The sequence below is a fragment of the Haliotis asinina genome, chromosome 11, assembly GCF_037392515.1.
Source record: "Haliotis asinina isolate JCU_RB_2024 chromosome 11, JCU_Hal_asi_v2, whole genome shotgun sequence".
NCBI classification, from domain to species: domain Eukaryota; kingdom Metazoa; phylum Mollusca; class Gastropoda; order Lepetellida; family Haliotidae; genus Haliotis; species Haliotis asinina.
Genome location: NC_090290.1, coordinates 45,139,647 through 45,165,732, shown reverse-complemented (window position 1 = coordinate 45,165,732; position 26,086 = coordinate 45,139,647). Strand labels below are relative to the sequence as shown.

Sequence of the window (26,086 nt, the reverse complement as noted above, 5' to 3'; positions counted from 1 at the left end):
TATAAACACGGCAATTACACAACAATAATTAAATGTAAAAATTGCAAGCAACAAATAATTTTTTCAATCTTTCTATCTTTCATGGTGCCACAAAACCAACAAGTAAATATGAAGAGAAGCTGTATACATACGTACTGCATACCTTTTCATCAAAGTTATTGAATCTATTTCAACTAACCTAGATGCAACTGCTACTTTTGTCAGTGATTAGGCAGTGAGTTTAGTTTTATGCCACTTTTATGCTGTCGTATAGCTGAAGTATAGCTGGGTTCAGTCCAAAAAATCACAAATAGACAAAAAATGTTATGTCTGGAGACAAAAGACAAAGCAAATCACCAACAAACATGTAGGCTCATTCACGACACTTTCTCTCATCTGCATCTCGATATGCAGTTTGTCATGATGGAATAGTGCGCTTTATGTCGCTTTTAGAAATACTCCAGCAATATCATGGTGGTTCTGTAAGCAGCTCGTTCATCCAATGGAATTTCCTTAAATTGTTGAAAATAGCAGTACAGAAATGTCAGAAACTGTAGTTACATGAAGATATCATCTAGAATTAAATTGCATGGAATATTTGTGATGACATTCCAATAGTAATGAGCATACTGTGGGTAACATGATATTTTCGGTACAAAAACCAAATGTACCATATTTTCTAAGTGAATTTCGGTGTACCAAGCCGAAAACAAAATACTGAGGTATGAATACACCATGGTGTACTGTTTCAGCCTTACAGAAAACAAATGATTAATCACTGGCCACTTTTTAATGGGAAATCAACAAATTCCATATATGTAAATACATTAAACGGACAAAAACGACAAAGATTGTCTAAAAGACTAAGTTAAACAATCCAAAAGACTGTAGCACGCTATGTCCCATCTCCAGCTATTGCAGACATGTTGAATTCCGAGATGGCCACATGACGACCATATTGTTTTTCTGTTTGATCCTTTAAAAGCATGTAACCTCATGGACCAAATGAGTGAGGTTTTATGCTGCTTTTAGCAATATCATGGCAGGAGACACCAGAAATGGGCTTCCCACAGTGTACCTACGTGGGGAATTGAAACTGGGTCTTCAGCGTGTCAAGCAAACGCTTTAACAACTAGGCTACCCTACTGTCCCCCTTGGACCAAGCTATCATCACACCAATAGACAGAGATAGTCAGTGTTCTATGAAGTGAACTGAGCTACGAAAGGCACTGGAGCTCACCTGTACTATGAAGACAATATTCGTGCGAAGTGTTTGAGTGGCATTTGAATAGATACACATAAAGACTGCAACATTTCAGAGCATATTCTAACTCCTATGTGAATGAAAGTTGTTGAGAGCTTTATATAATATTATATTCTGAACAGCAAAAGAAGTACAAGTTTAGAAACATGTTTATGTCCTCTACTTAATGACTTCATAAAAACACAATGTTGCATTTCCTTTGCTGTTCAGTATACATGTGAAAAAAATGGTCGTAAAATCACAAGGAGAGAATGTGTTCAGTTTTAAACCATTTTAGCAATATTCCTGCAAATGTCACCAGAAATGGGCATGACCACGTGTACCCCAATGGGGACTCAAATTATACCTAGACCCTAATTATCAAATGTGGATTCCTTGCAAAGCTGAACCGTAAAGGCCCAGGGTAGAATATGCCTTCAGCAACCCATGCTTGCCAGGAAAAGGTGACTATGCCTGTCCTAAGAGGTGACTAACCAGAGGCTTGCTGACCTGCTTGATACATGTCATTGGTTCCCAGTTGCGCAGATCGATGCTCATGTTGTTGATCATGGGATTGTCTGGTCCAGACTCGATTAATTAATTACAGACCACAACCATATAGCTGAAATACTGCTGAGGGCAGCATAAAACTAAACTCACTCACTCACTAATTAACTACAATATCTATAGCTTTCACTTACATGAAGAAAGAGTGAAAATATACTCTGAAATGACTGTGTACCTTATAACCAAAACCATGACATATGTAAATGCTTGCAAAGGAAATAAACAGCGAGTGACATTAGTTTCACATAGCTTCCAGCAATATTCCAGCAACATAAAGTATGGAGTCAAGAAACAGTCTTCATACATTGCACCCAACTGGGTATGCAGCATGACAAGCCATTGCTTTAAACCTCAAGACTGCACCCATGAAAGTAAACAGGCAAGTTTGAAAATATATTGCTTTTTTAAAGAGTAAATACTGATTAGACCTTTATAACGTATGATAACAGCAACTCAAAATATGAACAAATGAAATTGGCTAAAACAGTGGAAGCTGTCTAAACTGGCACTAATCGGGACTGAAGAAATAATCCAGTTTAAACCTGTCAGCTTACAGAGCTCACAATAAATGTTCAAGTCACGTACGAGATTTTGTGCCAGTGTTGACAACATGCTGGACCGGACAGATGCCGGTTTTGACAGCCCTCATTGTGTGTACAATGAAAATGGAATATTTACTTTAACAAATTCTACAATGACCTATAATCAATAACTGATTCTGTATGAATATATTAATACACAGATTGTGATACTATTGAAAACATCAAGTACATTTGTACAAAGGAATTGCCTCAAATAGATGTGGTAACAGTACACAAAATCAACAATAACACATTCAGATATTCAACAAGACATATACCATTTGAGTCATATATTTGTTTCTGGTGTGTTCAGCTGACTTCCAGACTAATGGTGCATGGTACTGACAGGATTGCACTTGTTTTTGTCTTGTTCAAACCCCTCTGCAAGGTCCCAGGACACCACAACCAAGAGAAGGCATCTCTAAACATCAACCTCAAAACTCACTGTGCATGCAATCGTTCACATGGTGAAGACATAAGTGCTGTCCAGTAAATGCTCTAAAACGAATTCCACATTGACTAATTTTACCATACCAATACATCCTCTGTATTATCAGTTCATTCCACCTGTCTGGTTTTCCTGCATGTAAACATCATCCAAATATTATCTGGACACAAATGTACCCATTCAATGAAATGATTAACTCTCTACAATAATGTTTATGTTAAATCATGAGTTTTGATCTGTTGCAATTGTCTTGTCAAGCTGGGCTGTAGTCAATATGACACATTTGTAATATGGACACAACTGGACCCAATTCCACAAAGGGATATGCTATGACAGCTCTTAGTTTACATTAAAGTATGGGAGTCATGAACACCTTAGCAATACAATTGCTTTGAGAAGTCAAGCACTGATTGACATGGCATGCAGTTTGCATTATGACATACTGATAAAAAGACTGATGGTACCAGTCCGTTGTGAAGACAAAACATGAAAGTGACCGAGTCAAGTTAGGACATAATTATAAGAAAAGGTCAAGGATTATTTAGGGAATATATTTAAGGATTTAAGGAATATATAGTGAAAACATAAGTACCATCTCACTACCTTTATTAATCTTGAGGGACTGTGTGGTAATATTAAAGCAATATCACAAAATGGGATTTACAAACTGTAAACACGTTGTTGGGAACTGAACCAAGGTCTGAGGCCTGACAAGTGAAATCTTTACCCTCACAGCTACTGAACTGCCCCACTAAAGATCAACAAGGCTGTTTAGTTGGGCTAACATTGCACATGTTCTACAATTTTTACAGGTTTCATGATTCACAGGCTCATCCTTTGTTGCATGAAGTGTACGTAAATATAAGCTTAAAAAGTTCATATGCATAGGCGATTTCAGAAGGGGGTGCAGGAATGCAAGACCTGCTTTTGTCCAGAAAGGTTATTAACATGTTGACTGCCTATCACGAGGATACTTGTATCAATTCTGGCAGAGTCTGCCACTACGACTTATCTCATAGCTACATCAGTGGTATTTTAAAGCAAGTTTCACATGTTGGCAAAATAGGCACAAGAAGTAATCATCTCCTGCCATTCTTTGTTACTGGTTCCATTCTCATGAAAACAGGTGAATATGAACTGTGCAAATCCCTCTTCTGAACTGTGAACTGTACACCCCCCATTTCCTAAAAGTTATATCAGTCAGAGGCGTGTGATAAAACCTTGATCATCATAAAATCGGACAAAGGAATCCCAAGTGCATTTCCATTTAAAACAGATCTTCCACTTTATAAACCACTTTATAAACCACTTTATAAACCACTTTATAAACCAGACATTATCATTAGACAGGAATAGAAATGGATTGATGAAATTCCTGCAATGACATGTCCATTATCATATAATTTCTTGTATCACAGATGTGCTAACAATTTCATTAAATTTCTTAAAAAGAATTAACGATTAATCATTTTTTTAAAATTCAAGTATAAAACTTATGATACATTTCTTACATCAATTTGACATAGCATTTTTTTAACACATTTTTTTTCACTGTATTCCCTGTCATTATTAACCAATATGATGTGATCCAACCAATCAAGAATAACCAATGCTAATGCCATAATCAACAAATGTCCAAGGTCATGTTCCATTTTGAAAACATTGAATGATGTCAGATAAGACATCCTTTGATCGGTAAGCGATGACACCAGGGACAGAGTTGCCGCCTTCGTTGGAAGAAAACTGGTACTGAACTTGGTTCAGTTGATCAGCACCATGAATCAAGTCAATATCTGTGAACGGAACGATCCCTCCACCAAGAGACAACAGGACAGCATGGGGTGCACAGCAGTCCCACTTATAGATTGTCGGTCGGCTCAGCACGTAGCCATCAACATGGCCCCAGGCGGCACTCAATATCTTGTAGCCTGCACCAGCCGCGGAGTACAGGGTAAACTTCCTGGATAGTTTTTGTTTGACGTCATCTGACTCACTCGAGCTGATGATGATGCTGTGTTTGTTGGAACTGGATGGCTTGACAGAGGAGAGGCTGACACCTTTGTAACACACAGACCAAGTCTTGTCGTGCAGCCATCTATACAGAGAAGAATGAATAATGTTTTTTATGACAAAATTGATATTTTGTATTTATCCTGACTAATGCTCACTGGTTATCTTCCTTCTCCTTTCAGTGGTTAAGTGGAAACTTTAATCCTTTTGAATTCATGGAAGCAATCATAATATCACCACCATGAGTAGTCTCCCTTTTCTCGTTAAAACGGTCCCACATGACCAATGTCTAGCTCTCATAACTCTCTCTCGCCCAAGCAGACAGTTTCATGTTTTTCATATAGGTGTGGTCAAATCCTTTTTTGCTCATTCCCTTCAAACATGTTTTTTGTTGTTGTAGAGTTACCCGCTGTTTTCAGCAATATTGAGGATACCAGAATTTGCCGTCACACATTGTACCATGTGGGAAATCAAATCCAGGTCTTCAGCATGATAAGCAAACACCTTAACTACTAGGCCACCCCTCGTCTTCAGCATGATAAGCAAATACCTTAACTACTAGGCCACCCCTCGTCTTCAGCATGATAAGCAAACACCTTAAGTACTTGGCTATTCCTCGTCTTCAGCATAATAACCAAACGTCTTCAGCATAATAAGCAAACACCTTAACTACTAGGCTAGCCCTCGTCTTCAGCATGATAAGCATACACCTTAAGTACTAGGCTACCCCTCGTCTTCAGCATGATAAGCATACACCTTAAGTACTAGGCTACCCCTCGTCTTCAGCATGATAAGCATACACCTTAAGTACTAGGCTACCCCTCGTCTTCAGCATGATAAGCATACACCTTAAGTACTAGGCTACCCCTCGTCTTCAGCATGATAAGCATACACCTTAACTTCTAGGCTACCCCTCGTCTTCAGCATGATAAGCAAACACCTTAACTACTAGGCTACCCCTCGTCTTCAGCATGATAAGCATACACCTTAAGTACTAGGCTACCCCTCGTCTTCAGCATGATAAGCAAACACCTTAAGTACTAGGCTACCCCTCGTCTTCAGCATGATAAGCATACACCTTAAGTACTAGGCTACCCCTCGTCTTCAGCATGATAAGCATACACCTTAACTACTAGGCCACCCCTCGTCTTCAGCATGATAAGCAAACACCTTAACTACTTGGCTACTCCTCGTCTTCAGCATGATAAGCATACACCTTAACTACTAGGCTACCCCTCGTCTTCAGCATGATAAGCAAACACCTTACCTACTAGGCTACCCCTCGTCTTCAGCATGATAAGCATACACCTTAACTACTAGGCTACAACTCGTCTTCAGCATGATAAGCAAATACCTTAACTACTAGGCCACCCCTCGTCTTCATCATGATAAGCAAACACCTTAACTACTTGGCTACTCCTCGTCTTCAGCATAATAAGCAAACGTCTTCAGCATAATAAGCAAACACTTTAACTACTAGGCTACCCCTCGTCTTCAGCATGATAAGCATACACCTTAACTACTAGGCCACCCCTCATTTTCAGCATGATAAGCAAACACCTTAACTACTTGGCTACTCCTCGTCTTCAGCATAATAAGCAAACGTCTTCAGCATAATAAGCAAACACCTTAACTACTAGGCTACCCCTCGTCTTCAGCATGATAAGCAAACACCTTAACTACTAGGCCACCCCTCGTCTTCAGCATGATAAGCAAATACCTTAACTACTAGGCCACCCCTCGTCTTCAGCATGATAAGCATACGCCTTAACTACTAGGCCACCCCTCGTCTTCAGCATGATAAGCAAACACCTTAACTACTAGGCTACCCCTCGTCTTCAGCATGATAAGCAAACACCTTAACTACTAGGCCACCCCTCCTCTTCAGCATGATAAGCATACACCTTAAGTACTAGGCTACCCCTCCTCTTCAGCATGATAAGCAAACACCTTAACTACTTGGCTACTCCTCGTCTTCAGCATAATAAGCAAACGTCTTCAGCATGATAAGCAAACACCTTAAGTACTAGGCTACCCCTCGTCTTCAGCATGATAAGCAAACACCTTAACTACTAGGCCACCCCTCGTCTTCAGCATGATAAGCAAACACCTTAAGTACTAGGCTACCCCTCGTCTTCAGCATGATAAGCAAACACCTTAACTACTAGGCCACCCCTCGTCTTCAGCATAATAAGCAAACACCTTAACTACTAGGCTACCCCTCGTCTTCAGCATGATAAGCAAACACCTTAACTACTAGGCCACCCCTCGTCTTCAGCATGATAAGCAAACACCTTTACTACTTGGCTACTCCTCGTCTTCAGCATAATAAGCAAACGTCTTCAGCATGATAAGCAAACACCTTAACTACTAGGCCACCCCTCCTCTTCAGCATGATAAGCAAACACCTTAACTACTTGGCTACTCCTCGTCTTCAGCATAATAAGCAAACGTCTTCAGCATGATAAGCAAACACCTTAACTACTAGGCCACCCCTCGTCTTCAGCATGATAAGCATACACCTTAACTACTAGGCCACCCCTCGTCTTCAGCATGATAAGCAAACACCTTAACTACTAGGCCACCCCTCGTCTTCAGCATGATAAGCATACACCTTAACTACTAGGCCACCCCTCGTCTTCAGCATGATAAGCATACACCTTAACTACTAGGCCACCCCTCGTCTTCAGCATGATAAGCATACACCTTAACTACTAGGCCACCCCTCGTCTTCAGCATGATAAGCAAACACCTTAACTACTAGGCCACCCCTCGTCTTCAGCATGATAAGCAAACACCTTAAGTACTAGGCTACCCCTCGTCTTCAGCATGATAAGCAAACACCTTAACTACTAGGCCACCCCTCGTCTTCAGCATGATAAGCATACACCTTAAGTACTAGGCTACCCCTCGTCTTCAGCATGATAAGCAAACACCTTAACTACTAGGCCACCCCTCGTCTTCAGCATGATAAGCAAACACCTTAACTACTAGGCTACCCCTCGTCTTCAGCATGATAAGCAAACACCTTAACTACTAGGCCACCCCTCGTCTTCAGCATGATAAGCAAACACTTTAAGTATAGTATTCCCAGAAATTATTGAGAATCATGTTGCGTCATGTAACTCATTACGTTTATTAACTTCTGGCGTTTTACTTACATAAACATGTTAAAACATCATCCTTTTACAGTCTCAGTCTTGTTTTAGTACTTTGTTAGACCTCCTCGCTCAGCAATGCATGCCTGAATACGCCTAGGCACACTACCCATCAAAGTTTGTAGGTAATCGTGTGACAGGGTATCCCAATATTGGACCACCTCGGCCTTCATATCTTCAATATTTCTCAGTCCCTTTTGGTTTATTCTGTCCTTCATGACTCCCCACACATTCTCAATAGGGTTTAGGTCTGGGCTGTAACTGGGCCAGTCTAAAACTTGAACATTTTCGCCCGACAACAACTGTTTTGTGTAGCGCGCAGTGTGTTTTGGGTCATTATCATGCTGGAAAATCCAATCATCTTCATACAATGTTTGTGCTGTCGGAAGAAGGTGACCATTTAGAATGTCAACGTATCTTTCTTTTGTCAAGTTTCCCGTGAAAACACACAATGGCGTCACTCCGCGAGCCGATATGCCACCCCACATGTAAAACTTCGGGCTATGTTTTGGTCGCTGGTAGATAGGTTTGACAGTATCTTTGGTCCAAATTTTCACACAATTAGGGAAAAGCCAAACAGAACTTTCATCCGAAAAGAAAACATTATCCCAATCTTGAGTTTCATGAACCCGACACCAGTTTAAACGTTTTTCCTTTTGTGCATCTTTCATCAACGGCGAGGGAATTCCACGTTTTTTCACCCAATTAAGTGTCTGTAATTCCTGCCTAACTGTTTCATTGCATACCTGAGGACTTCCTCGGCTAATCATTTCATTTCTGATGTTCTCAACACTTTTCAATTTGCCCCTACTCACAATCTGCCCAAGTCTTCGGCGATCCACAACACTGAATTTCCTAGGCCGACCTGCCCCTGCTTTGTGCTCTATCCCGGTTCCTGTTTGAATATTCTTCAAAGTTCTGTATACTGTAGACAGAGGAATACCATGTCTACAAGCTAACACTTTAGCATCAGCCTCACCCCTTTCAAAATCATCTAGAATGGGCTTTCTTTTCTCTCTTGCTGTAAATTCTGCCATGTCAACACAGGAAGCTGTCTGCTCAGACAAGGGAGATAACTCTTGACGTAATGAGCTGCCTTCTAAGCCTTCAAGAGTTGTCTCCCTTATTTAGTATGCTTAGTGCATCATGAAAGCCCTTTTTCCAATCTTAGCATCATTAGAAAAAAAACAAAGATTTTCTCAATAATTTCTGGGAACACTGTACTAGGCTACCCCTCGTCTTCAGCATGATAAGCAAACACCTTAACTACTAGGCTACCCCTCGTCTTCAGCATGATAAGCAAACACCTTAACTACTAGGCCACCCCTCAGTTCCACACATGATCAATAGGACTGACTCAAAGTCTTTTATCAATTTCATTTTCTGATCAAAAGTAATTTCACAACATGCCTGCTGGGCTGGCTTTACCCAGCTGGAACAAGGAGTGACCGTTGGTGTTCAAAAGCCGTCTCCTATTTAACATTCCTCATAAGTCACACATGTCAGCTCACTAATTACATATACAAGAACACCCATACTGAACTAAGGTTAAATTAGCTTTATTGGCAACCATGTAGTTTCAAAGCAGGATTGGACACAATACACATCTGTGCAATTCCTTACCATGTGCCAGTTTAGATGGCGCTGATTACTGCATAAACATATTCAGGCAGCTCATTTCATGGCAGTGTCTGGAACTGACAGCTGCCATATTACAAGATTTTGCACCAGTTTGGTGAAACTTGTCAGACTGGACAGTTGCTGGTTTAGAAAGTTTCCATACATTTATCATACATGTATAATTATTTCACATGCCATTGTATGTTTGACTTACTGCTGAGTTTCTGTATCCCATGATGCAAAGGGCTGGACACAGACTCCCGCTATTGGCTGGCCAGACTGTTTGTCAAATGCACCAATTAGAACAGTGACACACTGGAGACCCTCATCAACAATACCGTCGTTGTTGGGAGCTCCAGTCTGGCCACGAATGAACTGAGCAGTAGAGTCTGTAACAGAAGACAGTGAGTGAATGAGTGAGTTTAGTTTTACTCCAGACTCAGCAATACTCCAGCTATTTGGCACAGGTCTGAAATAATCCAGTCTAGACTGGACAATCCAATGATCAACAGCATGAGGATTGATCTATGCAACTGGGATATAATGACAAGTGTCAAGCATGTCAGCTAGTCTGACCCCACGATTAGCTGCCTCTTATGACATGTACGGGTTACTGAAGACGAATTCTAAGCCAGATATTCACAGCTTGAATCGCACACTGCCATCCATCCATCCATCATGGATCATAATGTCGATCAATGTCACGCTGACAAAATACTGTGGCTCACAAAACACTAACACAAAATGCAAAGAACTTAACTAACTAAGGTTGACAACATACTTCCCTCCCTTCAGACCGAAAAATATTTTTCATGTCAAAATAGAATATCATCACCATCAAAGGTACTCTCCCATTTCCTCACTTGGTTATGCTCTCAGATTTCCTACACCATGTTTAATAATTACTGACTTGAAATATGTTTTATTCAACATTTTAAGCGCCACTCGTAGTATTCAGATCGTTTTTTGCCTCCATTACCCCTGCCAGCTTCCGGTTGAACGGAGTGACGGAACAAGAATAAGCAGAAATTGAAAAGAAATACCATATTGTCTAATTTCATTATGAACCTGTTGGAGTTTATTTGTCTTATTTGTTGTCTCTAATTTTAGAATTTTTGTAACATTTATTCTACATAAAACACTTCTGGCGTAAAGGGCAAATGAAGTAGGGGAGGTAACTGTAAGTATTCCATATGGAATAATACTCTCCTGTTCCTTCACTCCGTTGAACCGGAAGCTGGAAGGGGGAATGCAGGCGAAGAACGGTCTGATATACCACAGAGTTGCACTTAAAATGTTGAATAAACAATACAGTGGAAACCGCCTAGGTAAAAATAGCTTAACTAAACATACCAGATAAGTAAACATTTTTCTTTGGACCCGTCAAACTTCTTCATTAATTAACACTGTTTGAGTCCGGTGCACTAAAATCGGATAAGTAAACAATACCGCTTAAGTAAATAATTTTTGCAAAGTCCCTGGAAGTAAATTACTGAACAAATGAGACCGGATGACTAAATTAGCGATCATAATCCAATATGAGAGACATGTGTCAGTCACTCATGTAATTTACTGTTCACCATAGCGCTGGAGATGTAAGAGCACAACCCAGTGTGGACATGGATATATGCCTTTGATGGTGGCGATAATGCAATTTTCTGAATAAAATTGATGTTTCATACTTATCCAGCTTAATTGCTTATCTCCTCCTCCCTGGCGAAGGTAGTGGAATACCTGAAATCCCTTGAAGTTCCCTTCTAAAAGGAGTGGACGTTAATACACTCACCCACCGGTAGCTTCCAGACAAACTGGTCACATGTCGTCATGAGTGAGAATAAGTATAAAATATATATAACTCAATTTTATTCAGAAAATTACATATTTTTCCTTATCCAGACTCATGCTTAATTGCTTACAGAATCCGACAGAAACGGTGTTGAGGCAGGCCACGTTGGATTCTGCTTGCTGTCAAAATTACGTCCAGTATTTTCCCCCCCTAACGGGAACATGTAGCGGCGATAATTCAGTCCTGTTCTTACAATATTATTAAAATCTAAATATTTTAGATATTTAAATACTTACCTTACCATAGGTCTTATGCATATTACCTCAAGCTTCGCTAGTAGAGATCAGACAGACGTTGATTCGCCATTCCCTGAATGGCTACCTCGTATAATCTACGGATGTAGTCACGGAAGTGACGTGATCTCCCTACTCGCGGGAAAGCGAGCCATCCCAAAATTCACTTTTACTGGCAGCAGGAAAGAAAGGTCCGATGAGTCCAAAGTGGGGAGGAGCATCCAGCGTTGGGAGGGAGTCACCGCCCTATGGTAAGGTAAGTATTTAAATATCTAAAATATTTAGATTTTAATAAATTTTTAACTTACCTTACCATAGGTCTTATGCATATGGCTTCGACAGAGAGGACGGTGGTGTGGACTCCGGAGGACCTTCACATCTTCAGCAGACCAAGCACATGCACAGGAGACCCGGGAGACCAATGCCAACGTCACAGGGCAAACCTGGAAACAGGACAAAGGATAACCCAAGGGAACTCCAAAGAGAAACCGACGCACCCAGAGGGTGAGGTTAATCTTAAGACCAAAGGTAAGAACAACACAATTACCTAATGGGCGGAAGGCTGGGTAAGTTGCTGTGCAACCACCAACGGGCCAAAAGACTGAAGCCCCTCCATGTCCTCGACAGCCAAGTCCCTCAGGTAGTGTGAGGCAAAAACGGTGGACGACTTCCAAAAACAACCCTCCATAATCCGTGGCACCGTACAGTTCCTGTGGAGGGCCATAGTGGACGCCAGGGCTCTAATTTCATGGGGGTTGTTCGCCGTCGGATGGGGGAGTTTCTTGGCATCGTACGCCGCCAGGATAGTCGCACGAAGCCACAGAGCAATAGTGTTTCTATTAACTTCCCCCTTGCACGATGAAGAAAAAGGGATAAACAGTCTCTTTCGGGAATGTCTCTTCAAGGCAGACCTCTGGATGTAATATCTAAGGGCCCTGACTGGACACAGGAACTCCTCCTCCGTATCATGTCGTCCGAGGATGGTCGATAAAGGCGGGATGGAGAACCGTCTATCTGGTTGCCCGGGAAGCTGATTCTTGGCAATGAAGTCCCACAGCAATCCCAAGTGGACTCGACCATGCCTAGCTTGTTCAAAACGCACTTGTGTGACATCCAGGGCATGAATCTCACTAACTCTAGCTGCCGTAGCTAGGGCAAGTAAGAAGACCGTCTTCCTGGACAACAGCTCGAAGGAAGCATCCTCTAGGGGCTCATATGGGGAGCCTCTCAAGTGTTGCAAAACAACATTCAGATCCCAAGCTGGAGGGCGGAACTTGACCTTCTGGTCCTCCAACTTGAACGCCTTCAGCAGGGCAACCAGTTCTGGAACTTTAGAAATCTGACGATCCGTCTTGACCGCCAAGACGGAGTTCAACGCTGACAAGTAGGTACCCAACGTACTCCCTTTGAGATGCTTGGAATTACGTAGAAACATCAAAAAATTCGCCACGAACTGTGGGGAAGCTGTCATGGGATCCTGTGATCTCTGAGCACAAAAGCTTTCAAATGAGCGCCACTTGTCATCATAGAGGGATCTGGTGGATGTCCGATGAGCTCGGGTTATGGCATTCGCCACATGCAAGGAATAGCCTTTCGCCCTTAATGCCTTCTGTAAATGGTCCAGCCGTGCAGATGGAATCTCAGCGGATCTGGATGGAGTTGTTGGCTGTGCGGATGACGAAGGAGGTGTGGCCAATCTGGAAGCTGAACCGGATCTCCGCTGACGAGGCGTCGCAGATCGGGGAACCACGGTCTGGCTGGCCACCAGGGCGCGACCAAAAGCAGTCTCAGGTTCTGTGTCTGCTTGATCTTGCCAATCACTTCTGGGAGAAGAACGGGTGGTGGAAAAGCGTACGCGTCTAGACCCTCCCACGACAGAGATAGAGCGTCGACTGCCCAAGCCTGTGGATCCGGTACGGGAGACACGTAAGTTGGTAGCTGATGGTTGAAGCTGGTGGCGAAGAGGTCCACCAAGGGTCTCCCGTGGCGAAGGCAAATCTGACGAAACACGTCTGGATGAAGCATCCATTCCGTCGGTGAAGGTCTGCCTGGGCGCGACAACGCGTCTGCCAGAATGTTCTTGCAGCCGGGTATGTGTCGAACCCTGATTGTGATCCTGTTGCTGTCTAGCAGATCTGCTAACACGAACATCTGGTCTAGAAGTTGCTTGGACCTGGTCGTGCCCTGATTCCGGATAACCCAGACGACTGTGGAGTTGTCCGACGCCACCAGGAGCTTGGTGTTGGACAAAATCGGTAGCCAGCGGCGAACTGCTAGAATGACAGCTTGCAATTCCAGGTTGTTGATGTGCCACAACCTTTCGGCGTCGGACCACAGCCCTGAGGTCGTTCGGCCCGCCAGATGGGCGCCCCACCCTAGTAGAGACGCATCCACGAACAACTCGTGGTCGTGACTGGAGTCTTCCAAACAGACGCCGACGCAGACATTCGATTCTACCATCCACCACCGGAGATACTGATGTAGATGTGGAGGTAGAAGAACCCGTGACTTGAGGTCGTTCATCTGGATGAATGGTGACAGAAACCTCTGTAAGGGCCGTAGCATAAGGCGCCCTCTGAGAGTAAGATCCTGCGCCGATGTCAAAAGACCCAACAGAGACTGCCACTCTCTGAGGGTCATGGGTTGAGAGAGACCTCGATCCGCAAACGCCAGAATCTTTAGCCATCGATCTGGAGGGACCCTGACAAGATTGTCTTTTGTTAAAAATAATCCCCCGATGAAGGTCAGTTCTTGAGTTGGTTCCAGATGTGACTTGTTGGTGTTGACCATCCAACCCAGTTGATGCAGCAGGCGGGTGGAGAAGTCCAAGTGTTTGCGTAGCAGTAGAGGACTGCCGTGGTTGAGAAGGCAGTCGTCTATGTATGGATCGAAGTCCACTCCCCTTAGATGAAGAAACCTGGTAACCGGAAGCGTGATGCGTGTGAAAAGCCACGGGGCCGTAGAAATGCCAAACGGAAGCACCCTCCACTGGTAATGTATTCCGTTGAAGACGAACCTCAGGTACTTCCTGTGACGCGGATGTATGGGAACATGTAGGTAAGCGTCCTGTAGGTCCAGACTGGCTAGCCAAGCCCCGGGAGACAATTTGGCTCGAATCTGCTCTAGGGACGTCATTCGGAAATGAGGAGGGTCGGCCAGATACTGTCTGTTGAAGACCGCCATGTTGTGAATCATGCGCATCTTGTCGGAATCTTTCTTTGGCACCAGGAAGATGGGTGAGTAGAACCCCGGGGAGCGGTGGGGTTCCAGCACTGTCTCTATGGCTCTCTTGGATAACAGAATGTCGATATTGGACTCTAGGAGAGCTAGTTGGTGTTGAGGATATATCCGCGACTGGGGAGTAGATGTCAGCGGTGGAGTCTCGACCAATGGTAGTTTGTAGCCGGACTTCAGAATCTTGCTTACAAACGGATCCTCTAGGAATGACCAGTTGGGCCAGAAGATCCCTAGTCTCCCACCTACTGGAGTCGGATGGACAGGTACGACTGGGGGTGGGAGGTCCCAGTCGGAGACATCCACGGCTTCAGCGACCAGAGTAGGGGCGCTTGCCTCTGCCTCGCCCTGGCATCGAGGGGGTGTCCCGGCTGCGCTCCTGGGGCTTCCGCTGAGTGTCATTATCCTTGGTGCGGCCCCGTCCCCTCCCAAAGGAGGAGCGGATGGATTCCCTCCTGGGAATATAGCGCTTCTTTCCACTTCCTCTGGCTCTGCCACGAAAGGCAGAACCAAGCGCCTCAAAGGTAGACAGCGCGACTTCAGTGTTCGTTAATTCCGCGTGCGACTTGTAAATATCTGGAATCTTGTCGGCGAACAGAAACTTGGAAGTGAAGGGAGCCCGAAGTAATTGGCGCTTAAATTCCTCCTGCCAATTACATGTATCCAGGAAGCCGGAACGGCGAACCGAAGTTGTCATAGCCAACGCTGCACGTAAGTGACCGAGTAAGTCATGAAGAACTTTGCCCTGCCACTGGAAGATCGTCGTGAGATGATCCACCCTGGAGGCGTTGTCTTCTGATAGGTCTGCTGCAGCCGCTGAAGTAGCTGAGGCTAACGCCGAAATGGGTTTAAGCATACGCTTGAGTTCCGTGTCAATAGCTGCTAATTTGGAGTCCTGCACTTTATAAGCTGAGAGTGAAGAACTTGACAAGCGCTTGAGTGAGTCGTCCTGGGCTGCACCATTATCTGTGAAGTCTAGGCTGTGGATCTTGTAATCCGACTTCCTTGACTTAGACGCCTTGATCGTAGGATTCAGAGACAGCTTGGCAAAATCCTCGTCCAGGAGAGACACTGCCTCCGCCACCATAGGATGAGGTGGAATTAGTAGTTCCGGGGACAAACGGATGGACGCCGGATTATTAGGATCGACTGACGGAGAAGGACAGTCAGGTAGCCTGTCAGCAATCCACTCAAACACTGCCGATAGTGGTAGATAGGTGCCATCATCCTCGCCTACACCTGCCTCTTCTTCATAGTCAGGGCAGAAGTGTTGCTCCTCCAAATCTTCCCAAGAGACTGAAGTCGATTCCCGCCGCTGGGTGGAAGAGGTAGAAGGCGTCCGAGTAGAAGAATCCTTCAGTGAAACTCGCGAGGCCTCTGGTGAACGTGAACGCCGGGTTCTGGAAGAGCGCCGAGGAGATCTGGATCGCGAACGGAAGCGCCGTCGTCTAGGAGAGCGTGAGCATGAGCGCGAGCGCCGGCGCCGACTACGGTGAGGAGAACGGGAGCGCCGATTCCTTGGAGATCTGGACCATGATCTGCGTCTCGAGCGCTCAGCTTCTAAGCGCCGAGCGCGCTCCTCGTCTAGCTGACGTTGTAGCACCTCTTCTCTAGATAGCGTGTGAGAGATCCTGGGGATCCGGTAAGGCGCTGGCGGAGGCACAGGAGCCGGCGTCTGAACAAGCGCTGGCGTAGGTATAGGTGCTGGTATTGGAACCAGTGAAGGTGTCCCCATCAAGGCTGTAGACGCTGACGTGAGCATAGGCGCTGACGTAGGTGTCGGTGCTGGCATAGGCGTAGGCGTTGACGTTGAAATTAGTTCGGGAATCAAGGCAGGCGCTGACATGGGCGCTGGCACAGTAGCTGAGGTCGGCGCTGGCTCTCTAGTAGAAGTGCTGGGCGTCAGGAGAGACCGTAATAGCCTCTGAACTTCTGGGTGCGCTAAGGCGTCCGGACGGGATAAGTCAACAAAGGCGTCCGAGCGAAGTGGCTCCGGAGACGATCGAACCGGCGTCGTAGATGAGCGCTCCAAACCAGACGTCGGCGTTGGTGCTGTAAAGGTAGGCAGCTCCGGGTCGTCCTGTAAAGAACCTAAAGAAGAAGCTGGGGAAGACATTCTCCTCTTCCGCTGAGTAAACCTCTTTCTACGGACAGCTAAAAAGGTCTTGAAATCCGCCACAGAAAGACTAGTACAATGCTGACAGCGGCTGACAAGGGAACAGGTCTGCGATGCACAATCCGGACACCAGGGGTGGGGATCCTTGGCTGACTTCTGCCCCTTGCAGACAGTACAAAACTGCCGAGTCATACACAGTTAACTGCAACAGATAAAAACATACCCGAAGCGTGAAATAAAACAATAACGCTAGAGGTAGAAACGAAAAACACCCCTACATAAAAAATGCAGCAAAAGCGCACCCCCAACCTAAAGTGGGTACGCCTGTAAGCTCGCGACAGCGACGGCTAGCAACCAACATGGCTACCTGTGAAACATGCCACGTGGGACAAAAAAAACACATGAAAACGGCAAAAATCGGGAGGAAATACCATACAAAATAGCAGAACAGATGGAGGAAGTATTCCTGACGGAATAAAGAACCTCCAAGGCCGCCATGACACCTCACAAACAACGCAGGAAAACCCACATCGAAGTGAGAAAAAGAAAGAAACATTTACAACACGAGGTAGCAAGGTAAGTGAAGTTAAATTCAATTTAACTAACCACACACCTAGGGAAACAAGACATACCTACCTGTTGAACGACAACTTTATTCAACACAATAGAAAACTCCGAGCGAAACAAACACGTCTGATCAGACGAACGCTAGAAGTAAAAGTGAATTTTGGGATGGCTCGCTTTCCCGCGAGTAGGGAGATCACGTCACTTCCGTGACTACATCCGTAGATTATACGAGGTAGCCATTCAGGGAATGGCGAATCAACGTCTGTCTGATCTCTACTAGCGAAGCTTGAGGTAATATGCATAAGACCTATGGTAAGGTAAGTTAAAAATTTCATCTGTAAATTCCGGTGGGATCACATCCAGTCAAATTTGTCTTCTGAAAAAGGCTTCATTGACTGGAATGTGATGGAAGTAACTAGAGTCCTGCTAGTACCAAATGCAACTAAATGTCAAGATATTCTAATCAAGACTAGTTGCGACCCTTCTTCATGTACAAGTATCTTCATTATGAGTACAGGGTCCTAATCACTCCTGCCCGTCTGTTCGACGTGCGCATGGACTCTCACCAATAGGATCTATCCACGTCCTCTACTCACCAATAGGATCTATCCATATCCTCTACTCACCAATAGGATCTATCCACATCCTCTACTCACCAATAGGATCTATCCACATCCTCTACTCACCAATAGGATCTATCCATATCCTCTACTCACCAATAGGATCTATCCACATCCTCTACTCACCAATAGGATCTATCCACATCCTCTACTCACCAATAGGATCTATCCACGTCCTCTACTCACCAATAGGACCTATCCATGTCCTCTACTCACCAATAGGATCTATCCAAATCCTCTACTCACCAATAGGATCTATCCACATCCTCTACTCACCAATAGGATCTATCCATGTCCTCTACTCACCAATAGGATCTATCCATGTCCTCTACTCACCAATAGGATCTATCCATGTCCTCTACTCACCAATAGGATCTATCCACATCCTCTACTCACCAATAGGATCTATCCACGTCCTCTACTCACCAATAGGATCTATCCACATCCTCTACTCACCAATAGGATCTATCCATATCCTCTACTCACCAATAGGATCTATCCAGATGCCCATATCCTCAACTCACCAATAGGATCTATCCACGTCCTCTACTCACCAATAGGACCTATCCATGTCCTCTACTCACCAATAGGATCTATCCAAATCCTCTACTCACCAATAGGATCTATCCAGACGCCCACGTCCTCTACTGCCACTTCCTGTTGCTGAGACTGTAGTGCTTCATCCACAGAAACGTCAACCTGCTCGTGAAGAGTCTCCGACAATATGGTCGCTGCTTTCTCGTTTCCATCCAGTACTTCTTCTGGAATACAAACATTTGTGCCAAACTTTGACAATACAATGGAATCTGTCTATTACTGACTTGGCTTGGACAGACACATTTGTCTGGATCTTAAAGAGTCCGTATTGGACAAATACTTCCATTACCATAGACCCTCACACAAAAAGTTACCCCACTTTGTTAAGGACAACCAACAACTTGAATAGATGTACATGTAGTTTTCTTTTATTTCTACAATACACTTATACTCAGTATATTTATACTTTCACTAGAAAAAGTCTGTTGACATGGTTTGCTTCTGTCTCAGTAAGCTTCTATGAACATGGTGTTTTCAGTCTTGTCTTCCAGCTTCATAAGATGAAGAAGGATATCAGAACCACTATTCTATGAAAAATGTCTAAAATGCTTCACCATTTTCAAAACTTTAACATGAGTCAACACAGGTGGATCCTGTTCATTTTCAACTTCAACTTCCTCATCCGTCAGTGCCCTTGACAGCTGATAGCAGCTAACTCTCCCACACTTCGTCACACAGATTCTCAGTTGGAATGTCAGAGCCAAACAACACAAATTCACTTTCACTGACATTGTCATTTTTCAGTTTCTTGGGCAGTATGAAATTCACATTTCTGAAAGCACTAAAAAATTGCTGAATGTGTCATCTTGTCAAACTTTCCGCTGATATACTGCATGGTATTGTCACTTAGATTTTTTAAAAAAAGATGACAGTAATATTCATGTTGCCATAAAGTATCTGATACACTCTCTTAACTTATCTTGTATTTCTCCGTCAGATCTTCCTGTTTTGATGTCAATGACACGTCAATAAGTTTCACTTTGCCAGCAACTGACAAATCAGTCTGCCGACCTTTCGCTGGTTGGTTTATTGTAACTACAGAATGAATGTGAAAACAGCAAGTAATCAGTCATTAATAAGACTGCAAACGGACACTGAGTTAAGTGACACTAGTCAGTTTGTGTTTAATTATGTGAACAGAGGTAACAAATAATTGTTCTCATAGCAATTGGATTGGTGGGACTATTAGTTTAGTCAACTACATGTGTACGTCTGGATTTCAAAGCAAAATTCTCCTAGTACTTGGATTGGTGGGACTATTAGTTTAGTCAACTGCATGTGTACGTCTGGATTTCAAAGCAAAATTCTCCTAGTACTTGGATTGTTGGGACTATTAGTTTAGTCAACTACATGTGTACGTCTGGATTTCAAAGCAAAATTCTCCTAGTACTTGGATTGGTGGGACTATTAGTTTAGTCAACTACATGTGTACGTCTGGATTTCAAAGCAAAATTCTCCTAGTACTTGGATTGGTGGGGCTATTAGTTTAGTCAACTACATGTGTACGTCTGGATTTCAAAGCAAAATTCTCCTAGTACTTGGATTGGTGGGACTATTAGTTTAGTAAACTACATGTGTACGTCTGGATTTCAAAGCAAAATTCTCCTAGTACTTGGATTGGTGGGACTATTAGTTTAGTCAACTACATGTGTACGTCTGGATTTCAAAGCAAAATTCTCCTAGTACTTGGATTGGTGGGACTATTAGTTTAGTCAACTACATGTGTACGTCTGGATTTCAAAGCAAAATTCTCCTAGTACTTGGATTGGTGGGACTATTAGTTTAGTCAACTACATGTGTACGTCTGGATTTCAAAGCAAAATTCTCCTAGTACTTGGATTGGTGGGACTATTAGTTTAGTCAACTACATGTGTACGTCTGGATTTCAAAGCAAAATTCTCCTAGTACTTGGATTGGTGGGACTATTAGTTTAGTCAACTACACGTGTGCGTCTGGATTTCAAAGCAAAATTCTCCTAGTACTTGGATTGTTGGGACTATTAGTTTAGTCAACTACACGTGTACGTCTGGATTTCAAAGCAAAATTCTCCTAGTACGTTGATTGTTGGGACTGGTATTTCAGTCCATAATCCATAACTGAGAGAGTCTGGATTATTAAGCAAGCTTTTATCATAAATTTAGAACAATTTTGCCAGGAGTCTGGATTGTGGAGAAAACAGCATTGCACATACTCCTGATATGACAGATTCCACTGTTGCTAACACAAAAAATTCCACAAATTGCTATAACCCCTACGATTGTTGCAGAACTAGGTCAGTGTATGGCAGTTACTCATAAATCATCAATTACTCCACTGAATCAGCTCCTGATTGTGACTCAGTATTCAGTGTTCACGTTAATGCAAAAACATAATAAAACAACACAAAAAATATTTTGTGCATGTGTTTTGGATGCACAGATTCTGATCTACATCATTTTAAAAAGCACGTTAAACTGCAACATATAGACAAACAATGAATTTTACCGTGATTCAGGATTGTACTGAAAGCTTCACCCGCAAAAGATTTGGACTACATATTTATAACTGTTTTTCTGCACGCACTCATACAAAACCTACCACAATCACTACTGGAATGATCTTTCTTATGCTTCTCCTACCAATATTCCAGCAATGTCACTGTGGGGGACGTACAAAATGGGCATCACACATTCACACTGTGCCTATGTGGGCACTTGCACCCAGGTCTTTTGGGGAATGCTTTAACCAGAAGGTAAGCCTCATTCAAGAGTGGTGGTCTGCTGGTTCAGAAATGCCCATTAAGATCTATGAAACTGTGGTACACCAATACCCCCTAAAGAACAATGTTACGAAACACAGTCTAGAGTTAAGCCCTCTTAGTGCTAAGATAGTCGAAAGTGCCATATCTTAACATTAACTTACGACTATCCTTGTGGTAAGAGAGCTTAAAAATTCTAGGTCCAAGAGCATTGTTATGTGATGAATAACACTGCCAAAACATAACTTACAAAAATAAAATTGTTGTTTTTCTGTGGGATTGAGCTAAGATGTACAACAGACTGTTACCATGGTTACTTACTAAGTAAACTGGCTGTTTCCTTTGGCGTTGGACACAGTTGCACGACCACCGACTTCCCGTCTGTGTTGGTGAAACAGTTGCTCTCCTCACCGTACACATTCTCCTCCAGACCTGGGAACTAGAATATGTAATAATAATAATGTGTACTTCTGTAGCGCTAAATTCAAAACACCAAATGCATGCGCGAAGTGCATATGGACAGCTTATTATTACCCCAGATAACCCAAGCTCCTGTGAGGCGCTAGAAGGTTACAGCCACATGACTTATCCCACCAGGTACCCATTACAGAACAGAGGCATGTTTAAACAAATACAATTGCCAATTTGCAGTTGGAATATGTCATTCAAACTGGTATGTAAATATATGGTCGAGCAAGACTCACTCAATTTTTTCCCCTTCAAACAACAATAAGTGGTGGTTTTTGAACAATTAGAAAAAATTGGAGACATAATTTACATTGAAGATGTACACTTCCTGGCTCCCATATTCAACATCATCATCCATACTCAATAGGGGCCATGGTTCAATATTTTAGCTGTCAAGTGTAAACATTTGAGTGAACATTTGTTTCTTTGGTGGTGAACAGGGTGGGTGAACTAGGGGCGTGGTGGGCGAACTGGCGAAAGCGCCAAGCTAGTGATCCAGCGAGGTTGAGGTGTCAGGATCAAGTCCACCTGTGACTGGGTGTAAAAACCTTGGAGTCAACTTTGTGCGCAGACTCTTTCAGTGTTGTCACAACCCCTAGTGTACAGTACACCACCCTGTGCACTTAAAAGATTCCACGAATCCGCTGGTTTATAACCAGATGGTGGCCACATGAATACATGCAAACATCCAGTTGCGGGTACAGCAACGTGCATTAAACTTGGACAAAGTACTGTGACTATGTGTCCCAGTCCACCCAGCTGTGAATTGGGTACCTCGTCAGGATGAGAGAGCCACAATAAACTTGGTGCGCTTAGTGGCAGCAAGAGTAATATACTCCCCAGGGAGCTGTGATTGATAATATGATGTGACGCAGAGACAGACATCCAGTGATCAATGGAAACAAATACCAGCGCCTTGAGCAAGCAATAGTTGCATGGATGTGTGCACTATATAAATATCCTGTAACAATAATAATAAAATGATTTCCCAGCATGTAAATAATAATAAAATGATTTCCCAGCAAGTAAGTAATGGGTTAAGGTCTTTTGAGTGAGTGAGTGAGTGAGTGAGTGAGTTTGGTTTTACGCCGCTTTTAGCAATATTCCAGCGATATCACGGCAGGGCACACCAGAAAATGGGCCTCACACATTGTACCCATGTGGGTAAGGTCTCTTGAAGATCCAGGTCACAAATGAGCTTCAGTAACCCTTGCTTGTCATACGACATGACTGACACGACTAGGTGATTAGGCTGGCTGACTTGGTTGACACTTGTCATCTTATCTCAACTGCATGACACTGATCACTGGGTTATATGGTTCACACTCAAGTATTTACAAATCCCTCCTAGTGTTGGGAATTGATTGATTTCTCACATCTGACTGCTTCATCACCAACAAACAATCATCAAAAATATTTTAAAAATTGGTTAGCGTCTTTGTCAGATTTTCTTACCCAGTTTGTTATTACAGATAAGTTTAACATGATGAAACTTGATAAATTAAAGTGATGACTAATATATCATGAACAGAAACTTCCTGGAGTCTCCCTAAGATATGTTCCATTGTCAAGTTTTTCAAACACTAAAACAGAAGTTACAAAATTATTTGTGTTAGATTATGAGAAAAATGGGATCGACTCCTTTTGATCTTTTTTCTCTTAATGCTGACTCAGTGTTAAGTTGAACAGTGCGGCTAATGAATGAGGGGAGGTAACTCTGACCTGTTTCTGAAGGTCATACTGTCATAGTACCTTTAAGCTCAAGTCATGGCGAACCATTTCCTGGATAAGTACATCTGCAAGTGTCTTGAAATCCTGGATAAACCTATCATTCTTTTCTTTTCCTTCTTTCTCTTGAACCAATAATTGAAGCAGTGTGTTCTCAGCTCGAACTATCTTGGCTACCTTGGCTCCTTTCTCGGCAGCGGCAATCAGCGCTGCCATGAAGTCACACAGGAGCATGTTGGATGAGCTGCAAGAGCAGAACAAGGGCATTTGGTCACATTCTCATCTACTGGCAAACAAGGATAAGTTGGACTAAGGCAGACAAAGCATTTACGAGTAGTAGGCAGTGCATGACAATGAGGAAACAAATTTGGTTTGTGAAAGGTAGATCAGATGGAGGCTAGTGCATGTGTAATGCATGATGACGAAATTAATTCTGCAGGCAGCTGCACATGTTCTGCTCATAAGACTCTCACTCATACATGCTTATACCATACATATGGGTCAAATGTCAGGTAAAAACTTGTCCTTGTTTGCAAGTAGTAATAGTATGCCTTATCAATGAATCAGTGATTTTCAGCTTGAACATATAAATGGTTGTGTTTCATAACTTCAGTCTTTTAACCTGTCACTTGACAGATCTATTATCAACTAGAAGTCAGTCCTCATTCTGTTTTCTGTGATAACCATTATTATGATGTAGTCATGCTGACATTGATATTTTTTTAGAAAATAGCTAGATATAGAGCCATTTTAGGCAACTTATAAAAACCCATTAAATTTCAGATGTAAATAATTAATTCAAAACCCTTGCATACGTAAATGCGAGGATTATTAATGATTTATTTCCGCGTCAAAGGTCCTGCTGTTTTGGATAAAAAATTAATCTATTCGGCAGATAAAATAGGCACTCAATGACAAAGAGTATTCAAGGCATGGAAACTTTATATCCTCTATATTCATCATTTTGCACAAAATAAAGTTTAAATAACCTACATTGTGACCAACCCATTGTCTTAGATCAGCTAAGTAAGTTCTACACAGACTGGAGACTCGCCAGGACCACAGAAAAGGGAAAGAAAGCTAAAGTTTGGAAGACATCATTGTGAACCGCTAAACTATAACCTTCATCTCCACAAATACCTGAGAAAAGGCAATATGCCTAAGACAGATTTACATCATAAGCGTATTGACAGATGTGATTTTAACGTTTCATTTGTAACCACTGCTCGGGTTTAACATTGAGTCGTACTCAGTAATCACATTCAATCATATGTCATTTCATAAACAAGCAAATTTAGTGGCATTACAGCAGTAACGCAACATCAATCGGATAACTTGACCAATGAATGTCGCAGACAGGATTATATATAATTCATTAGTATGTCACATCTGTCTACTCAGCCAACGCGTCATTCCGTACCCGTTTGTTTGGAGTTCCGGTACAAAAGAACAAACACATGTAGGGTCGTACTTGTGTCGGGCGATAAGATAGTGTGTCACTGTTGTACAGCCGGAAATCACAACGACAGCGATAAGGGGATTAACTTAACTTATTAGCTCCGGCGTAACGTTGTTACCCTAAACCTGGCGTGTGGTGCATCTACACACGTATACTGACAACACTCAGTACTTATTGTATATCGGCCCAGACCCACCAATGCCATTAAAATGTGCAAATCATTTATAAAAGTCGGAAATCAACCCTTGGAATTGACAAGTGATTGCGCATTACGTCATACGTGTGGACTACGTCAATAATACATGTGTGCTATATCATGTATTTTGGCTAGTCGTATGTTTAACATCCGGAAACGTTTAAACTGTGAGAACGCGTTATAAACGATTTTGAAAACATTATTATGAGGGAGAAATTATAAAAGATACATTAAAACGTACTATAAATGGTACGGGAGCAGGAATAGGATTCCAACACTGCATCGATAGGAGGCTTCAAGCAAATACCAGATGTTACATTGTTTTGGGGACATAATACGAACATACCTACTACTGGTTGAGTCACGGGAAATTAACACAAGCCTTCATTGATAATAAATTCTGAGTATCACAAAGAAATACGTACGATAGATACATTTAACCGAGTTTTCAACATAATTCCCGCACACATAAACACGGGTTAGCACACAATACTAAACTTCATCCAACTTACGTGGAAGTCATTCTCGTGACTGCATCATTCAGTCAACAGGACCCGGATCGAAACAGTGATCAACAACATCAGCATCGACCTACGCAACTGGGATACCATGACATGTGTCAACCAAATCAGGACGAGTGACCTGATCCCGTTCGTCACCTCTCACGAAAAGCAGCTAC

At 42.9% G+C, this 26,086-nt stretch overlaps 1 protein-coding gene across 2 annotated transcripts; it reads right to left on the bottom strand.

The window, feature by feature from the left end:
- Nucleotides 1-4,105: 4,105 nt before the first annotated feature.
- On the bottom strand, nucleotides 4,106-25,495 carry LOC137256041 (inositol polyphosphate 1-phosphatase-like). Of its 2 annotated transcripts, none has more exons than XM_067793704.1 (6): nucleotides 25,173-25,495; nucleotides 23,777-23,996; nucleotides 21,878-21,995; nucleotides 18,837-18,983; nucleotides 9,821-9,995; nucleotides 4,106-4,913 (listed from the first exon to the last, which is right to left on the bottom strand). In XM_067793704.1, the coding sequence occupies exons 2-6, from the start codon at nucleotides 23,984-23,986 to the stop codon at nucleotides 4,460-4,462; spliced, it is 1,104 nt and encodes a 367-aa protein (XP_067649805.1). In that variant the 5' UTR covers nucleotides 23,987-23,996; nucleotides 25,173-25,495; the 3' UTR covers nucleotides 4,106-4,459. The 2 variants fall into 2 exon arrangements, with proteins under 2 accessions (XP_067649805.1, XP_067649806.1); XM_067793705.1 differs by having other exon boundaries at nucleotides 25,408-25,459.
- Nucleotides 25,496-26,086: the final 591 nt, after the last annotated feature.

Excerpts from the sequence above, each read along its gene's own strand:
- LOC137256041 (XM_067793704.1), bottom strand. The coding sequence starts at position 23,986 with ATGCTCCTGTGTGACTTCATGGCAGCGCTGATTGCCGCTGCCGAGAAA. Across the intron at positions 21,996-23,776 it reads GCCATGACTTGAGCTTAAAG|TTCCCAGGTCTGGAGGAGAA; the intron begins GTACTATGACAG and ends TACATATTCTAG. Across the intron at positions 9,996-18,836 it reads CGTCTGGATAGATCCTATTG|ACTCTACTGCTCAGTTCATT; the intron begins GTGAGTAGAGGA and ends CTTCTGTTACAG.